Raw genomic sequence first — 23,988 nt, forward strand, 5'->3', positions numbered from 1 at the left:
GACTTTCACATCTCGTGTCAGTCGTCAGATATGAGATATATTGAGCGGCAACTACAAACTGCCCTCAATCGTGTACTGAAGTGGACTACAGCAAATGGCTTTCATTTTTCTCTCTCTAAAACCATTTGGATGCACTTTTGCTGCCAACAGGGTATTCAACCTGATCCTGAACTTCGGATCGGTGAAGTTTTGCTGCCAGTGGTCCCGAAATCAAGTTCTTGGGGCTTATCTTTGACTGTAAGCTGACCTTTATACAACATTTAAAGCAGCTACGGATCAAATGCACAAGAGCACTGAACATTCTCCGTGTCCTCTCTACCGCCAGTTGAAGAGCAGATCGATGTTCTATGTTAAAGATATATCGTGTTCTTATTTGTTCAAAACTCAACTATGGATCAATGGTCTATGGCTCTGCCAGACCCTTGGCCTTAAAGATGCTGGACCCCATTTATCATCAAGGACTTCGACTCTGCACTGGGGCTTTCTGCACCTCCCCAGTTCAAAGCTAAAATGTAGAATCTCATGAACCTTCTCTGCATTTTCGCCGTTTGCAACTGTCTTCACTATATTTTTCGAAACTTTCATTCCTTACCAAAGCATCCCACCTGGGGATGTGTTTTCCTTCCTCAGTGGGCCTTACTTTTTCAGAACAGATGATCTGCCATTGCTCCTTTTGGCCTTTGCATCCAGGTGCAATTGGATGAATTGGGTCTCTCCTTGGATAACATTGCAGAATCCACTGGGCAGCCCATCCCCCCATGGCTTGTTACAGCCCCCAAATGTGACCTTTCTTTAAGTCATCTGAAAAAGACAGATACTCCTGATTGGAAGTACAGTTTTTTATTTACTGAACATCTTTCGAACAATCATTCCATTTCAATTTACACGGATGGTACCAAATCAGGTAATTCTGTGGGCTCTGCCATGGTTTGTAGCAGTTCAGTGGTTGCATACGGGATCCTTTCTACAGCTTCTGTGCACACTGCTGATCTGTATGCCATATCTCTTGCCCTGGATCATATTGAAGCTGAGCAGTACTTTGACTGCACTATTTATACTGACTGGCCTTGGAATCACTTCACGTTAGCTCACACCCTGTTCTCGCTAATATTCAAAACCAACTGGCCTATTTCTCATTAATATCTACTTCTATCCAGTTTTTCTGGATACTAGGCCACGTTGGTATTCGCGGGAATGCGCTTGCAGACACGGCAGCTAAATCTATCTGCTCTGACACTATCACCACAGTGCCTATTCCATACATGGACTATGATCCTGTATTCAAAGCTTGGCTCCGTGCCAGCTGGCAGTCCACTTGGAGTGAGCAGCGTGACAAGCTTTTTCAAATAAAATCCTATATTGGGCTTTGGCTGTCTTGCTTCTGTAAGGATCGGAAGGAGGAAGTACTGACTAGACTACGCATTGGTCACAGTTTTTTAAGTCATCGTTTTTTTTTATCTGGAGCTGATGCACCAGTGTGTAGTTTGTGTAACACTCAAATCACTGTAAGCCACATTTTACTTTCTTGCCATCATTACGACTCTCAATGATGGCACTATTTTAAACATGTTCTGTCCCAGGGTTTGTCTGTAACATTGGACAGTGTTATTGGTGATGTTGACACTGTCCTCCTTGATAAAGTTTTTAGTTTTTTGATGACTATTAATCTTTTTAACCTCATTTAAATGTTTGATATTTATTCATTACACCTTTTTAATTGTGGTTCCCTTTTCAGAGTCTCAATCTCTCTAGTTCAATTTGACATTGGAAAATGGCCATGACATTAAATAACTCAACACCAGGACTGGAAAGGCCAACTTCAGGTGACTAATGCTGCTGTTTGAACTACCCGTTAGTCATCCTGGCGAGTTGTTGTTACAATTTTGCTGCATGTCTTTTAACACTTTTCTTACTTTACCTTTTGGTACTGGCCATAATGACACATAACCCAGAACCAGGACTGGAAAGACCAACTTCAGGTGACTGACGGTGGTTCTTATACTTACCTGTTAGTCTTCCTGGCAGGTTATGATCATTACCATTTAGCTTGAGAAAGTCCTTTACAGCTTCTCTTACTCTGCTTTCTCTCTTAACATTGTAGACTAGATGTCAACATTGGTTTTATGCTTTTTCTGTTTTTCAATGATGTTTTGTTTTACCTTCATTGCCTTTTATGTATTTTACTACATTTAATTTATTTTTACCTTTTTACTGGACATTTGGCACAGATAGCCTAGCTGCTTTGTGCCAAAAAACACTAAATCAATCAATCAGCCATCTACAAACCAGGAAAGGAAATGCATCTTCTCAGATAGGCCATAAAAAACATATGGGTGAGCCCAGATTTGCTAAGATGATAAAAGTAATTTATGAAACCAAAGCCTGTATTGTTAGAAAATGTGTATCAGTTTCAGATAAAAGATTAATTCAAATCAGAAAAACACTAAAATGCAAAAACCATGATAAAATGCCTGGCTAGTTTAACAAAGTACAAACAAAATTAGTGTGAACTATATGTGTATAGAGATTAACTTATGATGGACTGTTGTTCAGAGTGCAGAAACTAGTATTACTGAAGTCAATGTGAAATAATACTGAAAATTATCATTCTGGATCATTGGGGATTTAAAAAAGAGAATAGAACTGGATTCTTGGGTCAAATTAAAAAAATCTGTGTCACTTTTTTTTTAATGTCAAACAGAAACATGATGCAAAAGGAACTGTTAATAAACATTAAATTGCCAAGTTGTCCCTGATAACTTGTTGGAACATAGCTGCTTGTTTATTTATTATTATAGATATTGTGAAAAAAGTGAAGTTAAATGATACATGTATGATAGTAGTACATCATATAAACTCAGTCTTTGCAAAGCATATACCATGTGTTCTAACATTTGATAATAGCCCCCTTTAACAACAAGTATTTCAAACACTAGAAGAAGATTGGAAATTCAGATGCATGATATATAACCTCAATTGTCAGAACTGACTAGATTTGCAGAGAGAACAGTCCAAGGTGTAACAAAGATGCTGTGAAAAGCAAAATAAGTTTGACAAGTTTTAGGCTAAAGGCAAGATTACCATTGTCACAATAGCTGGTACAACCTAAAGTACTGGTAGTTTTGTTCAAGAGAAATTAAAAGAACATAAATAAAAATACTACTGTGATGAACGTCCTAGATCTTCAAATGAAGTGCAAGAATACTGAAAATAGACATTGAATACTGACAGTCAAACATTAATACTAAGATCTGGGGTGATTATCAAAGACTTTTCAGTAGACATTACAGACCAGAAAACTTTTTTTTTTTTTAATCTCAGAAAGTTACAGCAAAACTTTTAGAAACTCTTAGATTACCTTTTCTCACTATTAAAAAACTTGCAATTAGAGGTATCAACAAGAGCCTGGTCTAGTGTCAAATAGAAGTGGAAGAGTCATCAACACGATAATAACAATAAATATATAGTTTTGCAGTAATAGGTATTTTTTCAATAATTAGTTTAATTAATTTAAAGAAAAAGTGTTACAATAAACTGCACAATGAGTATCGATTTCTTGTTTGTTAAAACTACTAATAATGTTTTATATATGAGAACTTCAGTACAACAGGGCAAATATAAACCACTTATGAATTCTTATAAGCCACTAACAGTTAGCTGTAAGGTGTAAAATTTAGTTATTGTTAATAAGATGAATGTCATTATTACCAACTATTGAAAGTATAGGTATTACATATGTTTAGTATTTTATATGAAAACAGTTTTGAAGCCTCACCACAGTGTTACAATCAATGTTACAACTTCTAATTATGCTCTACTTGACACAACCAATCTATACAATATTCCTGCAGCATATTTTCCATCAAAAATAGTCTAATGCAAAACTATCATGTTAAAAAAAAAAAAAACTTCCTAAATTCTCTCCATAATCTATCCAGCATGTGAAAATGGCATTTCCCTAGCAACTGCTTCATCTGTCTGACCATGCAATTATACATGAGCACTATTTCTGATAACTTGACCAGTATGTCTATATGGAATAATATGAACACCCTTTTTTTTTTTATTATTATTCTCCATTTGCTTGATGTATGCCATGTATTATTGGATAAGTTGTAAAAACAGTTTGTGTACACATGACTTTGGTTGCTTATCCAGATGTGTACCTCCTCCTTGATTATGTTGTATACTATTGCCAGAAGCATATGGAGAGGTCTTGTCATTGGCCTTTATGGATTCATGAATTCTGTACTGTTATAAGGTACAACTGTTTATAACTGTTGGGCCATGACTTGTTGTAGGTTTCTTTCTGAATGGTCCTTATTCTTCAAGTTGATCCAAATTTTTTTTGTATTTAGTGCTTTATAAGTGTGTGTGTGTGTGTGTGTGTGTGTGTGTGTATATATATATATATATCTGTGTTGAAAGTTATAAATCCCTGATAAAAATGCATCTTTATGAATATGTATTGAAAAGGACTGTTACATACTTTTACCAAAAGTGATCAGTTTTGGGCATCAAACATTTTATAAGCTGTGGTTATCATATGATATACTGGTTCATATATTCAGCAACATTGTGACATAACATATTCAATCTTTTGCATTTGGTAGAAAAATTATGATAGTGTACAAGTATGAAGTTGTTTAAAAATTGTGTAAATCTAAACATAATGCTAATATTTCAGTAAAATGTTTTTAAAAAACATTATATGTTGCTTAATACATATGGTATAAATTAAAAATTATGTGATCAAAGCATTAATAAATAAAAGGTTTCATATTCAAGGAAGTGGACTTTTTGATGAGACGTCAAGCTCAAGAGCAGTTGGCAAAGGCTTCAGGATCATTGTATTCTTTAGCTAATCTCCTGGAAACCATCAGAAATATTGTTATTACTGATGTGGTCGGTGACAAGGTGCTGTTTGGAGTATAGAGATAAGAATTTTTTTTTATCTGACATCTTAAAAACTGTGCTCTTAGCTGGCAGAGAACTAATTATGTAACTAAATTTATATGGGGCACATCCTCTAACTTTCAAATGAATCATTAATTGTTTTCTTGAACTTGTAATGGTTAAGACTTGTGTATTTGGATTTAGTAACAGTATTTTTATTTATAATTTACATATAATTATCACCATTTCATTGCAAAATATCAGTTTTCTTAATTTTGAGGATACTAACCTGGTTTGTATTAGTTTTCAGCCAAAGAGACATAAATGTTATTGGATGCTGTCACTATCTGATGGGTAAATAGGGATTTTTGGGTAGATGTTGGCGGCATTCACTCAGGTTTGAGGAGTGTAAAACACCAATAATGTATAAAGTTTAGTTTCTACACCTTTTAAGACAGAAAAGAAGTTTGAAATAAATTATTTTCACTTGTAATTTAACACTTAAGCAGTTAAAGTAACACTTATCAAATTAGGTTAGACTTGCTTTGATTATAAATTTCAGCATGATTCAGTTTCCTAAAATATTCTTTCATAAAATGATTTAATACACTTTGACAGCACAGTATGTGTAGCAGTATGTAAATCAATCAAATACTTATAAAATTATTAAATAGAATTACAAGGTGGGAGAAACATGGGTTAGGCTGATTAGAAATTATGTATTTTATATAGTGAATCACACAAAACTTAGCATGAAACATTTTTTGTATTGACTGAATCTATATTTACTACATTGTAAGCATTGAAGGAGAGACTGAATTAATTGAAAATAATACTAATGTTATGAATCTGACTTTTATGTTATTGCCATATCTTAACCATCCTGTACCGATTATGTATCATTTTAGTAATTTTCAAATGGCAGTATGACTTAAATCTCGATTGCAAATTTGAACAACTGCTTTTATATTTAGATTTGCATATTAAACATTACCTAAAACAAATTACTATACACTTGCATGTATAAAATTAACACTTTTTTGTGTTCAGATTCTACATGATTATGAAGACTTAAAATTAGAGGTGTAAAAGTAATCGATATAATTCATTACATTGCTTAGTATGATGTAAAATAAGGATTAAAATTACAATTACATTTATTAATTGCACAAAAATGATCAGCTGATCAAAATGGGTATTTTTTATTATTAATTGTGTTGTATTATTCCATCTTTCCAAATAATCCATGTATTGCCACATGATTTACCTTTTATTATTTGTCACTAATTCAAGGTTCAGCTAAATTAGTTAGTGTCATGACTCACAAAAATAATCAACTAATTAAAAATTAGGATTTTTAGATATCAGTATTTTTCATTATTCCATCTATTCGAGTCTGAGATGAACATTTTAAATTAGCAAATTACATTAATTGCCTATCTGTACCTAAAAGGCTAACTCACAGTTGCTTATAAAGTAAAATAAATGAACAAATATAATGAGGAGGGATATGATTGAGGTATTTAAGATTGTGATGATGTATCATCATTTTTCATATTTAACAGTGAGAATAGTAGAACTAAAGAACACAAATTTTGATAGGGTAGGAGTCATCTACAGCTAAGACTTTGAAGTGGGTTGACTTCAGATGTTGTAGAGGCAGTAAATTTAAGTGAGTTTAAAAAAGCTTCAGAATTATATGAATGATAAGAGCAGGTTTTGAGATTTTTTTTATTATTTTTTAGTTTAGAATCTGGAATGGCTGAAATGGCCCAATAAGTTTCATGTTGTTCCAAAATGTTACGTTAAAAGAATGACATTTCATCAATAGCAGTTAGTTACTTTGTTTTAGATCACCAGTTGACAGGAATATAATTTCATTCTGTGATGATCTATTGTTAATTGTTACTGAGTTAATTAAAATGATAGATAAATATGCAAGTTTCATTAATCACCACTGTCTGGGGAAATAGTTATATCTGGTAAACTGTATCTATTTTGTATGGTATAAGTATTTCATTTGTGTTTCAGTATTTTTCTAGATTATTACAGTTCTCAGTGAAAATGGTAAGTTATTTGTATTGTGTAAGTGATGAGCTGAAGACAGTGTATGTGGCTCAGCGATTTTAAAATTAAATGTCTGAAAAAGTAATATACAATATTCAGAGATCTTTTATTTTAAATTATCCTTTCTTTGACTGATCTGAACCACTTTATTTGTGCAAAATTCATGGAAATGTGAAGTATTTGTTAGTAAAACAATGTTGTTTTAAATCTTTAAAAAATTCTATGAGAAATAAAAATAGATTTTAATTGTTGTATTTGTTTTTTGCTTCATATGTACTTTGCTTATTTATTTCAGATTCATTTAGCCATTGACTCGTTAGAAAAAGGTATAGAATTCTTAAAAACTGGAAATTTAGAAGAAGCTTTTCATTTTATAAAATGTGCCTTCATTTCATCAGGTGAGGAATAACAGCATGTGCTACATTATATACATTTGTTATGGTGTGTATGCCTTTTACAAGCTGACAAGAATGATTACAGTTATATTTGTCATAAGATGTTAGTATTAAGGCTAAACACCATATTCTCTATCTGGTACTTTTGAGATTTTCAAGAATTGAAAGGTAATATAATTTTTGTTCCAACTGCACTGTATTTGTCATAGCCATTGCACACGACACACTTTGAAGAGCTCTAGATTGAGCAGACTGCCTGCAGTGCAACAAATACAAGTGATTGGAGTACTACTTACATGAGACAGTTGTCATAGTGTGTATGCTTTTACACTATTGCTTTTCAAATATTCTGTTATGAGAAATGTACATTGAGTAACTTCTTAATTAGTATATAATGGGAAGGTTACAGTTAGTGATTTTCTTGTCAAGTAGCATTTGGTGCAAAATGTAAAATAAATGATCAGGGCTCAGTTAATTTTTAGAAGTTTTCAGGTTGTCTAGAAGGCCGTATTGATTGTCCAGAAAAAAATATATATATAGACCCTCATAAAATATCCAATCATAATATTATTGATGTACAAAGATACTAAAGAAGACTCAAATACAGTGATGCTCATGTTTTTATATTTTATTTAGTTCCTAAATGCTCAATTAAAGCTTAGTTGGCAATTTTGCATCTTTATTCAGCTAATTTTTTGGTGCCTTATTTCTTTGGAAGTTTCATTACACTGGAAAAAATAAGCTCAAAACATGTTAAAGTTACATAGTATCATAAGGAAACAAAGTGTTAGTAACCTGTAAAACTTTTAAATAGAGCAGCGTTCTTAGCCAATTACTTTCAATATTTCCATCCTTACCAGCTTTATCTGCCCACCAAGCACAGTAAAGTACAATCTATAGTAAGACTAGAATTGCATCATAACTCTCGCACATTATTATACTGTAATATGTACACAATGCCTGAGCACTGCACATGTACAAACACTGCTGTTATGTATTGTCATTTATACTCATAATTTATACAGACCTGTAGAGAAGCAAAGCTGATCTTATTTATTGTTATTCCACTTCACACTGATCAAAACATTAATAAAATTTTATTGTTTTGTTTAAATCATAGATTTTCTCAGTTTCTCATGGTAGCTAGGCCTTCTGTATTTCCTACACTTGATTGGTCATGTCTGTGTAATGTTAGCCTTGGACCAATACATGTGTATTCAAAAAGGGTCAATATTTTAATTGTGATAACACTGTGTAACACAAATTTTGTTCGTGGATAGTATGTGCTATTTCTTAATTGCATATGTTGTAAAAGTACAGAAAATGGCCATTATTCCCTTCAAACTCTGCTTTTGTGACCAGGATAATGAAATTTAGAAATTAACCTATTTTCTAGGTAAAAACAGGCAAATTTTCACATTTTCATTTACATAAGGTCTGAATAAAACAACATATAAATCAAAATTTACATGTGTTTATACTAAAGTTATACAAAAATGTTTAGAAGTGAGTAGTTTTTCGAGAGTTGCAACTGAAATGTAAATCACTTTCATGCATCAGCCCCCAAATATAGTCTCCCATCATGTTTTTGTTATATTTTTCTTGGTAGCAGCATTCAAAGTCCAGTATATCTTGGTGGAAGCACTCGCCTTGTTCTTCTGAGTATGCTCCCATTTTTCTCCTTGAATTTATGAAGATGAGCATCAAAGATGTGGACTTTCAGGGACATCCTGCAACCCATTTTGCCATAGTTTTTCACTAAAGCCTCAACCACTTCCACATAATTTTCGGCCTTGTGATTGCCCAAGAAACCCCAAACCACTACAACAAAGCTACCAGAAGTTGTTGTTTTTCCTTCCTACTGAGCTTCTTGGAGAATTCTGTGCACTCCAGGATCTTTATTTGTGGTCCAATGAAGACACCAGCTTTGACCTTTGCCTCAGACAACTTGGGGAAGAAGGCTCGAAGGTACTTGAAGACCATAGACTCCTTATCAAGGGCTGTGACAAATTGTTTCATAAACCACAATTTTGTGTGCAATGGTGGGAACAACACCTTCTGGAGGTCCACTAGTGGCTCACACATGACGTTGTGCCTTCCCACAGAGAACTCGGTTCATTGTGGCCAGTGCTTTCTATTGTAGTGTGCTGCAGTGTCTTTGCTATCCCAAAGGCAAAGATAACAGGGAAACTTTATAATGCCTCTGGAGACCCATCAGGAATGCCATTATTTTGAAGTCTCCGATAACCTCCCAGCCATACTCATCATACTTCAAGGCTTCTAGCAAGGTCTTGACACTGTTGTATTCCTCTTTGAGGTGCACCAAATTTTAAAAGGTCTAAAGTTTGTATAATATAAAATCTTACTATTCAAGCAAGCAAAAATTGTCCCTCTTACATTCAAGAGTTTTGTTTGCAGTCCTCGCAAGTAAAATGAGATGTCCAGGGTTTGTTGTGATCCCCGACAGGCATGCATAAATATGCCTTGTAGGCTTTACACATTTTAGCAGATGCTGTCACAGAGTACTTTTTCACTATTGTCTTGATATATTGGTTACATACATAGCAGAATGCATCTGGAGAATGCTTACAGCTTCTTGATGCCATCTCTAATGAGATCAGATAGGTCTATGTGTTCAATTAGGCAGCTAGAACTAAACTGAAGTGGTGAGTGGTGAGCCCCTGTATATATTACTGTGGAAAGTTCTAGAAAATTTTAAAAGGTTCTTGAAAATCCTTGTAAGTTCAAGAAAATTTTCTATCAGCTACTTGGCACTGAACATACCTGGAATGTTCTGAAAAATGAGTAAATTTGAAAATTTCATTACCGAAGTCACAGAAGCATAGTTTCAAGAGAAAAATAGGTCTTCTCATTTACTTTAGGCATAAGCAATTGGGAAATAACACTCTACCCAGGAACAAGAAAAAGTAAAAAATTTTTTACATAGTGTAACTAATGAGGAAAATTCTAACTTTGATTTTGTAAATTTGATCCTTTTTGTTCCTATCAATATTTGTAGGAACTTGGGACAGCAATATTAGTTTTAGTGTCATAATCATCTATGCTAGAAATTAATTTAAATATTCATTTTATCGGAGTTTGCTTATGTTGCAAATTTCTGCCTGATCATATATTTGCATACAAACATCATGTAATACAATGTGTGGTAATGTAACTAAGTTGTACATACCGTACTGTGTTACTACACCTAAACATTCATGCTTATTAGAAGTCTTTACAAAATTTGTGTACATAAAGCACAACAGAGGCTTATCTTGTCCATAATAGTTTATCATAAACACAAACTTTTTCTGTTGGTTTTAACTCCTTTTGGTGGATTTTACCAAAATTTCTCTTGCACAAAGTATCATCTTTTTTAAAAGAAAAACAGTAAACCAAAAGATATTTTTTTGAAGTTTCAAATTTTAGATTTCATAGTTAGGGAACTTACCAAAAGTTTTGATCAAGGATTGAAATCAATATTACCTTTGTAGTACGGGCATGGATAAATATACAATGGACTGGAATGCTGTTTTTTGTAAGGGTGGTTTTAATGTGACAGTGTTGAGAAAAATGTGCAGTTGGTAATTATGCTTTTCATATACTATGAGGTTAAAGAAAATTAACATATAGTGATTATCTTGCCATGTAGAATGTAATCGGAAATTTACAGGTGTTGATTATAGTTCTGATATAGTATGAGGTTAAGGAAAATAATCATTTATTGTGTATGTTGATAAGTAGAATGTAGTTGGTTGTATATGATTTGAAGCATGCTTTTGATAATTATAGCTATTATCTGGTCTGTTCTTATAGGAAATGTCCAGTTAATGATTATACTTCTCATATATAACAGTGTTATGAGAAATGTAGAGTTAAAGAGACTGATTTACCAAATTGTATATTATGGGGAATGTCCAGTTAGAGATTCTGTTTCTTATGCAGTTTCTGAAAATACACAGTAAGTGATAATACTTATTTATTATGCCCCTAGGTGTGGATTCCTGTACATGGTGAGGGGACCTCCAAGGGAAGGTTCTGTTCTCTCAGTTTACCTCCTGTGGGATCTAAATGTCCACTCACGTGTTTGCTGTGCTTAACAACCTGTGAAGGGGAGGAGAGGATCCTGGTGGTTGAGGAGTCCAAACTTTTCACACCACTTTGGCCTTGAATTCCTGTAGACAGCAGTCTTGGGGTGACCCCTCTTGGGTCAATCAGCTGGTCCACTTGGGCTAGGGTCAACCAAGTACCAATGTTGGATGTTCTCAGCAGGTGTTGTGGACAATGTATCTGATGCTGGTGTTTGGGTACAGTGCTCACAAAACCCTGGCGTTACTGCAGTGTCCTTGTTTGACATTGTAGTGCATCCCTTCCATGGTGGGGTGGGGGGGTCAGTGGGAACCAAAATTTCTCTCTTTTTTTTTTTTTTATGGATCCTTCAAATAAAAACTTAAATACAATAGTAAAAAAACAGTCCATAGGTAAACGACATAGTAAAGGGGCTCTATGTTGACGACTTTCACACCTCATGTCAGTCGTCGAACATGAGGTATATTGAGTGGCAGTTACAGACTGCCCTTAATCATTTACTGAAGTGGACCACAGTAAACAGCTTTAACTTCTCTTTCTGTGGAATCATTTGCATGCACTTTTGCTGCCAATGGGGTATTCACTCTGTGATCCTGAACTCAATATCAGTGAAGTTGTGCTGCCTGTGGTTCCTGAGAAAAATCAAGCAGCTATGAGTCAAATGTACAAGAGCACTGAACATCCTTATGTGTCCTCTCTTCCACCACTTGGGGAGTGGATCAATGTTCTATGCTAAAGATATATCATGCTCTTATTCGATCAAAACTCAACTATGGATCACTGGTTTATGGCTCTGCCAGGACCTCAGTCTTTAAGATGCCTGACCCCATTTATAATCAAGGACTTTGGCTCTGCACAGGGGCTTTCCACACTTTCCCAGGTCAGAGCTTATACATAGTCTCATTAACTTTCTTTGTATCTCTGCCGTTTGCAACTGTTTTTACTATATGCTTGAAAACTTGGTCTTTACCAGAGCATCCCACCTGGGGTTGTGTTTTCCTTCTTCGGTGGGCCAGAACAGATGATCTGCCATTGTTCCTTTTGGCTTTCAAATCCAAATGCAGTTGGATGAATTGGGTCTGTTTTTGGATGACATTGCTGTATCCCCTGGTCAGCCTGTCCCACCATGGCTTTTTATAGTCCCCAAATGTGACCTATCTTTAAGTTATCTGAGAAAAGCAGACATCCCTCATTGAAAATAGTGTTTGTTATTTGCTGAACATCTTTCGAACCATCCTTTTATTCCTATTTATACAGATGATTCGAAATCAGGTGACTGTGTGGGCTCTGCCTTGGTTTTTTGTAGTTTGGTGGTTGCACGCAGAATTTCCTCTGCAGCTCCTGTGTTCATTGCTGACCTGTACATCATTTCTCTTGCCCTGGATTATATAGAAACTAAGCAGTACTCAAACTGCACTATTTAGACTGGCTCGCTTAGTTCTCTACTGGCCCTGGAATCACTTCACGTTAGTTCACACCCTGTTCTTGCTGATATTCAAAACCTACTGGCCTATTTCTCTAACATCTACTTCTATCCAATTTTGCTAGATACTGGACCATGTTGGTATTCACAGGAATGAGCTCACTGACACCACAGCTAAATCTATCTGCTCTGGCATTATCACTGCTGTGCCTGTTTCATACATGGACTATGGTCCTGTATTCAAGGCTTTGTGCCAGCTGGCAGTCTTTTTGGAGTGAGCAACACAAAAACAAGCTTTTCCAAATAAAACTGTATATTGGACTTTGGCTGTCTTGCTTCCATAAGGATCGGAAAGAGGAAGTTGTTCTAACTAGACTACCCATTGGTCACAGGTTTTTAACTCATCATTTTCTTTTATCTTGAACTGATACACCAGTGTGTAGCCTGTGTAACTCTCAGGTCACAATAAGTCACATTTTATTTTCTTACCATCGTTATGACTCTTGACGACAGCACTATGTTAAACGTGTTCTGTCCCAAGGTTTGTCCGTAACATTAAACAGTGTTACTGGTGATGGTGACACCATCCACCTTGGAAATATTTTTAGTTTTTTTTTAAAGGCCATTAATCTTTTTAATGCAATTTAAATTTTTAAATAAGTACTTCACATCATTAATGCTTGGTCCTTGGCGAGTTAGATATCTACGTATCCTTGGTCATCTAAGATACTGATTATACTTTTTTTTTTAGCCAAATTTGTTTTGCATGCTTGTTTATTAATATTATGTGCTGTGTAGACTTGGCAAATTTTGTTTGTTCATTTGTTATTACTAAGTACTTTGACTAGTAATGTTCAGATTATTTGTAAGTTAAAAATCATTACTAATAGTAATATCTAATTCACTGTGATATTTGAGTAATTTTCTTTATTGTTGTTAATTATGTGTCATATCATCCTAATTTTTGTCAATGTAGAACTTGATTTTATGTGTCCTTTGTCACTTAGATTTATTGAGATAAACAGTAAGTTTGATATTGATTATTAACAGGTTTCTAGATAATTTAAGTTGGTTTGAATGTTTATTATTATTATTATTATTAGGTACTTTGTGGAGTAGCTAAATTTAGGTAGTTTGCCCATTTAGTACGAATAAGTACTTTTTTTATCTAGATATGTTTAGATACCTTATATATTACATATCACTATACCACTAGTAATATATACAGTCATGTAAAAAAATTAGGACACCCTATGAAAGCCTGTGTATGTATGTAACAATTTTGGATAAATGGATATTTAATCTCAATTGTAACAACACTGAGAGATTAAAGTAATATAACTAAACAATTAAAACTGAAGAAAAGACTTTTCAAGATCTTCTGTAAAATGTAATTTGACAAAAATTCATATTTGAACTAAGGAAAAAGTTAGGATACCCTACCCCCTAATAGCTGGTGTTTTACCCCCTTTGGCTGTAATAACTGCAGTGAGATGCTTCTTGTAGCCATCTACCAGTCTCTGACATTGGTCTGAAGAAAGTTTGCCCCACTCCTCAATGCAGAATTCTGTCAGCTGTGAGATGTTTGAGGGGTTTCTTGCATTTACAGCCCGTTTCAAGTCACCCCACATCATCTCAATGGGATTAAGATCTAGGCTTTGACTTGACCATTCCAGGACTCTCCATTTCTTAGTTTTCAGCCTGTCTTTGGTAGATTTACTGGTATCTCTCAGTATTGTTACAATTGAGATTAAGTATCCATTTATCCAAAATTATTATATATATATATATATATATACACATGACTGTAATTCATTGTTCTATATAAATATTTTTGTCATACTTGTTCATCATGTGAACTTGCATCCAGGTCACATGATCTATCTAAGAATGAATAAATATGACACTTGTTTCTTACACATTCACTCCTGGTGATGAAATGGTAAATGTTGAAGCATGTGGAGTTCACTTTTTAGAGGTCATAGATTGGCCTGAATTAAAAATGTTTTTAACTGTGTGGTGATTTTAATACACTGTGTGTTTCTTACTTATTATTTTGTAGATGAGTTGCTTGAAACTAACCAAACTGTAGTAACTGCAAGAGTACATAAATCTTGTAGTTCCTTCTTCCATCTCCATTGATGATCTTTGTGATGACCCTGGTTATGAACTGTTGATCTTGAGAATATTTTCTGGTGGAGATGTTTTTTGTATAATGCATTGAAGTCAGTGTTGCTACTTTTCTTTAGATGCTTAAAAAATCCATTGTGGTATAGTGTTATTGACTTGTTAGTTTGAGTAGTATACAAAGTACACCTCATTTTTCTCAACTATCTGACCATATAGCTGTAATCTGCAACCTTCCTATATCTTGGAAAAGCTTTCATGATATATCCTGTGAAATTTTTGAAATGCTTTATCATTGCTACATACTTTTGAAGATGCTTAAGTACACATGTGCTTCTTATAGTATCAAGACACACTGCCATTTGTCCATTGCCAAATGATATTCTTACACCTTTCATCAGTTGATCATCTGTATAGGTATATGCTTTGAGGAAAATCTGTGGAACCTAGATCTTCTGTTACTTTTGTGGTCCTGAATTTATTAAGTTGCTTCCACTAATAATGATTTCTAATGTAGATATTCATCATGCTTTGATCGTGGATTACTTTCATATGTTTAGTCTCACTACCTGTAGTGCGCGACTGGAAGCTAGTAACGAGGGAGCTTGTTTCTTTTCTGTTTATTCAGAATCACACCTTTTATTATTTTATCAGTTTAGTTCTAAAGTACAAGTACCACTTTCTTTTAAATACTAAAATTTTGTCACTTGTGTACTTTTTATACTTAAATCTCCCCAACAGGGACAGTTTTATGTGTACCATATGTATTTTTCGAGTCACCAAACTTTAACTATATTGCAACAGGAAGATCAAGGTTGTGTAGATTACAGGGATGGCAAGGGGCATTGTAATTGAATATCCAAATTACTGTAAATGTGGCAAGGTTTGACTTCACACAAGCTATAAATTAATTTATTTTAAATCCTGGTTATGAAGTCATAGGTTAAGAACACAAGTACAAACTTGTGGAATTTACATGTGGAGTAAAGAAATATGCTGAAAGAAAATTGTAACATAAACACACAGTAATTTTTAATAGAAGCTATTGATCAATTCCTCTACATCAAAGCTATCTTGAAATAATCCAAAATCAAAATTATCTAACTGATACGTTTATTAATCAAACTTTCTAGTGTGTCCATTAACATGGATACTACATTAAACAGATTATCTTTTAACATAATACAGGAAATTTATTAGTCATAGTTTTTATTATAGAATTGTGGTATCAAACTTTTTCAGTACATCTCTTAGGAACAGTGATATGTTTTAGTAGTCTTACTAAAACTTCAGTGCAATTAATGTTTTTCACTTTTATATCTTCAGACATTCTTTATTATTAAATTGAAAAACTATTAGACTAAATAAAATATAACATTACTTACAAAGAGTTATGAGATGAGTGTCCTCAAGGGTTTGTAATACAGCTATGGTAATACTTTCACTAGTCATTCTAAATCAACTAAAGCAAGATGACTTCAAAGTTGAAAATGCAATGTTTTATACAATTTTTTCATGTCTATAATTTCTCTAAGTGCAGTAGGATCTACTTTTGTAAGTAGTTCCCTTAACGTAATTTATTTGCATGGAACCTTCCATCAGTCTACCATTATAACCACTTGTTCATTGAATTGTATGGAATTATCTCTTTGTAATTATTCCTTGACATTGGCATAAACACCTAAAATTATTCATTTAGAATGTATATAGACAAACATTTAGCTTTGACTTTTTTACTGATAACCTTGTTATAACTTGTTATTTTTCTTCAAAATTCCATTAATCCTTTAACTAATCTAGTAAATTGGTTCCTTGCACTACATTTTTTTCAAAACCTCTTATCTAGTCTCACCTACTTCTTTTGACTATGAGTTTGTAACAAATGTGATAACTAAGTTGTTGCTAAAACTCGTATATAGTTTGTTTAGAAACTCATACATCAGAAGGATTTTGTGTAAATTAATATTGTAAATTAATTATTATTTTAATTTTCTAATGCACGTATTTTAAGGATACAAAAATTAATAGTTCTTCACCCTTCTTTCAGTAGAATAATTGAGGCTTATGGTGAGGCTTAACGTGTAATTCTCCAGCATAAAGTCTTGTAACAACCACGAGTACACATAATCTTTGTTTTTCAAAGTACCTTTTGTTTACTCTTGAACATTTTAAGAAAAATTAGTAAAATTCAAGCATTTGTGAGAGTAAGTAATAACAATTTGTGCATGTACATGTGTAGTGTGTGGTAGCCAAAATTGCTCTATATTTTGCATTATACTAAAATGCTGGTATTGTGTTTAAAGATTTGTACTTTGTAGGCCTACATAGTTATGCCTACTGAATTTGTATTCTAATTGTCCAAACTGAGATAAAATAAAAGCAAATTATGCAACATTAGAAGCTTGACAACTTAAACAAAAATTATTCATATCATTTTTAGAAAAAATCTGCACACCTATACAAGATATCACTAAATGTCTAACATCTTGGAAAGATTACCAATATTCAAAGAATTACACAGTGTACTATATCAACACAGAAGAACCATAAAATAAATGATTTGACAGATTCAGAGTGCAGTCTTATTACTCTGGAGAATATTTTTACAAGCACTGTAGGGTAATAAGCCAATAAATTCTGTGTCCATAAATGCTTTCATTGGTTTTAAGTGCATTGTTATTACTTTGTTGAATTTTTCTAGTAAACTGTATAAGATATATATAATCCAATACATTACATATCCTGTTCTTGGAGCAGGAGTCAAGTTGGATATGTCTTCATGCATTCTTTGTCACTTTAAATGGTGTAATAACACAAGTGATGATTTGTTGCACTATTTTGAGCAGATTTATATTTCAGTTATTGATAGTAAAATAAATACAAGGGATAAAAATCAAATTTAAGCAACTAAAACTACCAAGTGAAGTACTTTGATATTTTGGAAAGAGTAATCAAGAAAAAAAGGTTACAGCTGCTCATTTCATTTCTACTTTTACAACTTTTGCCATACTTGATGACTTCTGTACTGGCTAAAGAATAAAATATACTGTTATGGTGGGGTTAACAACAGGCAAAATAAAATTATTTATTTAAGAAGTTTTAGCAGTCACACATAGGATGTTTGAGAAATTTAGGATTGTTGTTGATTTTAACATAATCACTTTGCTTTCACACAAGACAAAGAAAATTTGATTTTTCAGGAACAAATTGTTAGTAAAAATATTTCCTTAAAATATTTTGTTTGTACACAAAAGATTTGTAATGTTTACCAAACGTATATCAAATTTTGTTTAGGTAGATATATGGTATTGAAAGTTACAGTATTAAAACTATATTCGTGTAAAAATGGTCACATGGTTGGTCCCTGGGACTGAGCCCTTATTGAAAGAGTTAATTATTTTTTTTATTAAGTTGCTTCCACTAATAATGATTTCTAATGTAGATATTCATTACTTTCTCTCGGGAATCATTCCTGTTGTGAGACTTGTAATCATAACTATTAGTGTTCATATTTCTTGAGCCAAGACCTGGAATTTATATCCAACTGACTCGCACAATGCTTTTGAGTGTATCTCATCCTTATTTTGTAACATGATTTGCTAGTTAGTGTACATGTTTTTTATAACATCCTTAGTCTGATATGTATTCTATAGGTTTATATAGGATGTTTGGAGTTTTATATTTCTCATCTCCCTATATAATACTTTATTTATTAATTAAAACTCTTGTTTTTTGAAATCCTTAGCATTTGCATTACAGCAGATGCATCATTATGTACGTGAATCGTGAACAACTCTCTGATATATCCTTATTTCTTTTATGTGGAATAAGTCGGTAGTTTTTCATTAAATAGGTTAATTACACCTGTGTTGAGAATCACAGAAAACTATTTACGGTATATATATATATATATAAGGATCACTTTTAATAGCAAGTACAAAGGGTATTTGGTGGTAATCATAACTGTTAGCATTTGTATTTTTTGGGCCATGTGTATGAGTTGCTTACAATGTTTATAGACAAATATACCTTGCAAGTAACTCTTTCAAAATGTTTGAATGTAGTATTATTTTTTCCAACAGATATTTCTAATTGTATCAAAAACTTAATATTTAAAAACGTTTTTTTTATACATTTTGTGCCTCTTAATATTCGTTATACTGGTTTAGTAAATATTCTTCCCTATTTTATCACACAACACACTTTGCTTAACACATTGATCTACATGTTTGTAATTAAGCACTTTACAATACTTTTGTACATTGTTTTGAAAAATTAGAAATTAATTATTGATGAAAGTTATTCATCTCCATCTGAAAACTGAACAATAACACAAACAATGATGATTTGAAGCTATTAAACTGAAAGTGTTTAAAAGTATTTCATTCTCTTTTAATATTAAACTTTACAGTATATTTGTAGAATTAAGTGGATTTGATGAAACATACTTATTAGTGTCTTCATTTGTTTTCAGAGGAAGCATTTTATCATCCATCACTCCTTGCTTTACTCTATTTTCCAGATGACCAAAAGTAAGATAATTAACCATGTTATAAAACTTGTTCAATTTCTTATGGTTTGATAACAAAAGAGCTGTTGTAATTATTAGTATAAAAATATCTAATCTGCAAAATGTGGCTGTTGCTTCTAATGGTAAAAGTGCATTAAAACAGGATATTGTGAGAACACTGTGGGTCTCTTCTTAGAAAAAAATGAATGTAGGGTGCATAATGTGGAGATAATTCAATTTGGCACTTAAGAATCTGCACTTAAGAAAACTTGATTTTTTTCAAGGACTATTAAAATGTTTATACTTTTAGTGAAACACTGTTTCTTTGTGTGCTAATTAACAAGTTGTTTGAAATGTTTTATTTCATACAGTGATGTTAAATATGATTCTGAAACTTTTAGAAAAGTGGTGATAGCCTTTACGTTTTTAGCTTTATACTGGTAAAACTTTTTATGAGTAGCTTGATGACAACCAGTAACAATGTAAACTATCAACACATGATTCTGTTCTACTCCAGTTCATTTTCACATTATAAAGGAGTAACATTCCTATAGTATTTGCCTCTCATATCTTCTCATGGCTGTTTGTTGTAGTTATTTCTAACACTTTAAATGCATATACAGCTATGTGTGTGTGTATCATTTGGTAATTTCTTGGCAAAATTATTTTTATGAAATAAAATTTATGTTCATAATGACAAATATGTTGTTTCTTCTCCTAGGTATGCAGTTTACATTCCCTTGTTCCTGCCTGTTAGTATTCCAGTGATTCTTTCTCTGCCACATTTGTGGAGGTTTCTGCAAGTAAAAATGAAAAAGAAACACTAGTTCATTAATGTATGAACAGCAAAACCTAAATTAACATTAAGCATTCAAGCCAACAAAGTTTAGTTTGATGTTGCCTTGTGCTGTTAAGAGGCATTCATCTAATACTACAGAATTACTTGGCTGTGTAATGTAGTATGGTGTTGAGTGTGTTCAGTGACATAACACAACTGAATGGTTGTTTAAGATATGTTGGCATGTAGTTTCTAAACTAATATTTGTCAGATGTAAATGAAAATTTGTGTAATATATATATATAAAAAAATTAAGACCTTCCAACCAAAACCTAGATTTTTCATCTTCCTATTTAGTTTCTTTTGTGTATATACTATCATCTTATATCAATAAAAACAACAGGAACTTTAAATTTTGCTTATCAAATGGTTCAGTGATACCTTCAGTATGTCCACATGAAAAACTAATTTAGCCACTGAGAAGAGCAATATTATATTGTTCAGTTGAAGATTATTTTTTTCACAAACTTTTGTGGAAATAAAACTACAAAATGTATAAAATTAATTGACATTCTGAATTTGAATTTGTAATGTATTTTCATAGGTGCAGCTTAACTTAAGAGTTTTGGTGCTGAATAAAAGCCTACAAGAGCAGTGAATAATGAAGGAAAATAAAAGTGTTTTGTATGTTTTTCTGTTTAATATTGAATTATTTTAACGTTCATGATACATGAAAGTATCTTTTACCTGTTGTTATGTTGTAAACACATTTTCCAAGCTACAGAAATATAATTATGATTGTCATAAAACATTACTGTTAGACCTATTAAATTTTTAACAATACATTACTTATCTAATCCTTCAGAGATTTATAAAAAAAACAGAAGAGATTATAATAACAGTATTTCAATCACAATACCTCTACTATATTCAATGTCGACAATGTGTTTCACTCAATCTAGAACTTATCAAGCCAGTTAGGGCACAATAAACACAGTAGTGGTCATAATATTATTTATATTAACCATTTGTTGCAACAATATGTGTAACAGTGTATATATTTTTGGGACTGATGAGATATGGATTTAGTGAAATGCATCATCTGCAGTGAATATGGTAAATACAGTGGTTATCATACTATTCATATACATTCTTCTAATTCTTTAAAGTCTCTAAAATGTGGTGTTAAAATATAACAGGCCTAATACTAATACCTTATGATAAATATAAATGAAATCAAGTATAATCACACTTTACATCATAACTCACTTTTGCTTCATCACAAGCTGATTTTAGTCTTTCCTGGGTAAATTCGTGTATGATATATCTATTCTTCACATCCAAAAATTTCTTCCAACCACCAATTTCTTAAAATGTACTGGAGTAATTACCTCAGTCACAAGATGAAGAATCATTGATAATAAATCTTTGTTTGAATACTCAACTTCTCAGTTGTGTCATGACCAGTGTTCTGTTTTCATTGGGAGTTCAACCTCTAATATAGTAAGTCCAGTGTTATACATAAGGACTCTTTCCTCACAGACAATGAAGCTCTTTGAAGCTAGCCTGATCCCATATCTGTGCCTGCATAAATTAAGTACCCAATGTCAGTGTCAATTCTGCACCCATCATGAGACATGTAAGAAGCTACCTATAGTATGGGTAATTTCCAGCTTATCTCTTGCTGTAACTATATGTCCATCTGCTATTTACATCAATCCCAATCCCTATTTTTCTTCATTATCCCAGGGGCAATTTCCCATTTTTCATTAAAAAAAAGTTGGATGAGCAACTGTAGTAATGGAACCAGTTTCAATCAACATACCGTAAGATTTTCCATTAATGGATTCCTCGACAATTGTCCTGGAACAGTTAAATCCTCATCTCATTAGTGGTGGATAGAGTATTTGTATTTGAACTTCATAAGTCTAACTAATTCATTTTTCTTGATACGGTGTTAGCTCTGTGTTGTTCTTTTTATCTGGCTATATGCTAAGTCCTGCTTCCTTGTTTTTGTATTAGCTGTTGGCCTCTTATAGTTTTGTCAGTAATGCTCAGGTTCCAACATATATATATGTCACTTCTTTCTCGTATTCTTTAAGAGAATGTTTTATTCCATAGGGATATTTGCCTGTAGCTCTTAGCAACATGTTCCTTCATGTTTCATTTGAAACTTGTTACATTTTTCTTTTATTTCAACCAATCTATGTAACTAGTTATATAACTACTACTTTTAGTTCTTGTAAACTGTCATCAGTGTGAGTTGATGTTTCAATGTTATTCACTGTAATTATCCCATAACTTCAAGATAGTATCTTTAATTTGTTTTCTGCAGCCTTAATAAATTCTACTTCTATCACCAACTGCAGAGATTCTTCTAAGGAGCTAAAACCTACTTTGAGCCTAATTCTCATACTCTTATATGTTATGGCATCTATAAATTTGTTATAAACCAACAAATTATCATTCCAAGAAAAAGTAATTAGAATACAAGGACACATTCATTTCCTAATCTTTCATAAATTTGGCTAAGGAATTTTTTTCTCGTTTACCCTGTCCTGGAAATTTGTTCTGAATTCTTGTTTTTGGTGCAACAATCAAAATCTATTAGATAAGACAGTTATTACAGGTTGATAGATTTTATGGCCCTCAGCTAGAAAATTGCTATCAAAGCTGACCCTTAATGGGCAGCAAGATGAATAGTAATAGTTCACTGTTCCACTAATTTACTCTAGAAATTATATCAAATGAAGATTGATGTGACTCCCATGATTCCTTTCCATCATAATCCATTGTTTTTTGTTTTTCCTTTTTTCCATTTTAATAAATATTTTTATTCTAATCTTACCTATCAAAGGAAATGCTAAGGGCCAGGCAACTTCAATGCTGGGGGTCAAGGGTGGAAGACTTGCGTTGAACGTGTCATTATGCATCATGTTTCGTGTCTTTGATTTTGCTCGCTTCATCACAGAAAAAAGTACTTTCACAGATATATGTGCTTCCACATATTGAACACATTTTGAGTGCAAAGTTTCCTAGTTTTGAGAAACACATCCAAGAACTATCATGACTTCATGGTGAAGTAAAACAAATTTAATGGTTTGTAAATACACAAGACACTGGTTTACCATTGTTTTCAATAAAGAAGGAATATTCCTCCACTTCAAGTTAAATTCTCTGTGTTCCTCAATTACCTTTTTGTTGTAAACGTTCATTTTGGGGTCCAATTTACTAGTCACTTAATATATTTTTAGCAATTGAGAGCTATAAATGTAAGTACTATAACACTAGATTTACCTTTTTATATTTTTAACATCACCTCGTACTGTAGGACAATTACAGGTCAAATTTTAAAACCATATAAATTAACCAATGACAGCTTGTATTTCGTGTGAGTAGGTAAGACTTGGTCAACTAAGTTGTCTACCATCAAAGAGTGTGTTACTAGTGGTGCACTGTTAGGATAAGTTGACATAACATGTCTTAACACCAGAAAGCGTGTTGCCGAGAGACAGGGGTGATATACCAATATGTCATCAACGCTAGAGAGTGCATTGCTAGGAGAGATGTGGCATTATATGATTACACCATGAGCATTATTTTTGTAAGAGGCAAAAGTTATCTGGCACTAGGGTACACATTGCTAGGAGAAGGGTTACTTTGTATGATTCCTTCTTCAACGTCATAATTTTTCACTTATGTG

General features: G+C 32.8%; 1 protein-coding gene across 4 annotated transcripts in view; it reads left to right on the forward strand.

Moving 5' to 3' along the window:
• PIG-S (phosphatidylinositol glycan anchor biosynthesis class S) overlaps positions 1 to 20,975 on the forward strand; it is a 106,120-nt gene extending 85,145 nt beyond the window's left edge. For 2 of the 4 annotated variants that reach the window (XM_076460928.1, XM_076460927.1), the window contains 4 exons: positions 4,789 to 4,917; positions 7,259 to 7,361; positions 19,472 to 19,529; positions 20,229 to 20,975. In XM_076460928.1, the coding sequence (XP_076317043.1) occupies positions 4,789 to 4,917; positions 7,259 to 7,361; positions 19,472 to 19,529; positions 20,229 to 20,334 (396 nt within the window). In that variant the 3' untranslated portion in view covers positions 20,335 to 20,975. The remainder of the gene's footprint in view (positions 1 to 4,788; positions 4,918 to 7,258; positions 7,362 to 19,471; positions 19,530 to 20,228) is intronic. The other 2 variants (XM_076460930.1, XM_076460929.1) reach the window with 1 other exon arrangement.
• The last annotated feature ends 3,013 nt before the right edge of the window (positions 20,976 to 23,988 follow it).

Source organism: Tachypleus tridentatus, chromosome 10 (genome assembly GCF_004210375.1).
Source record: "Tachypleus tridentatus isolate NWPU-2018 chromosome 10, ASM421037v1, whole genome shotgun sequence".
In the NCBI taxonomy this organism is placed as follows: domain Eukaryota; kingdom Metazoa; phylum Arthropoda; class Merostomata; order Xiphosura; family Limulidae; genus Tachypleus; species Tachypleus tridentatus.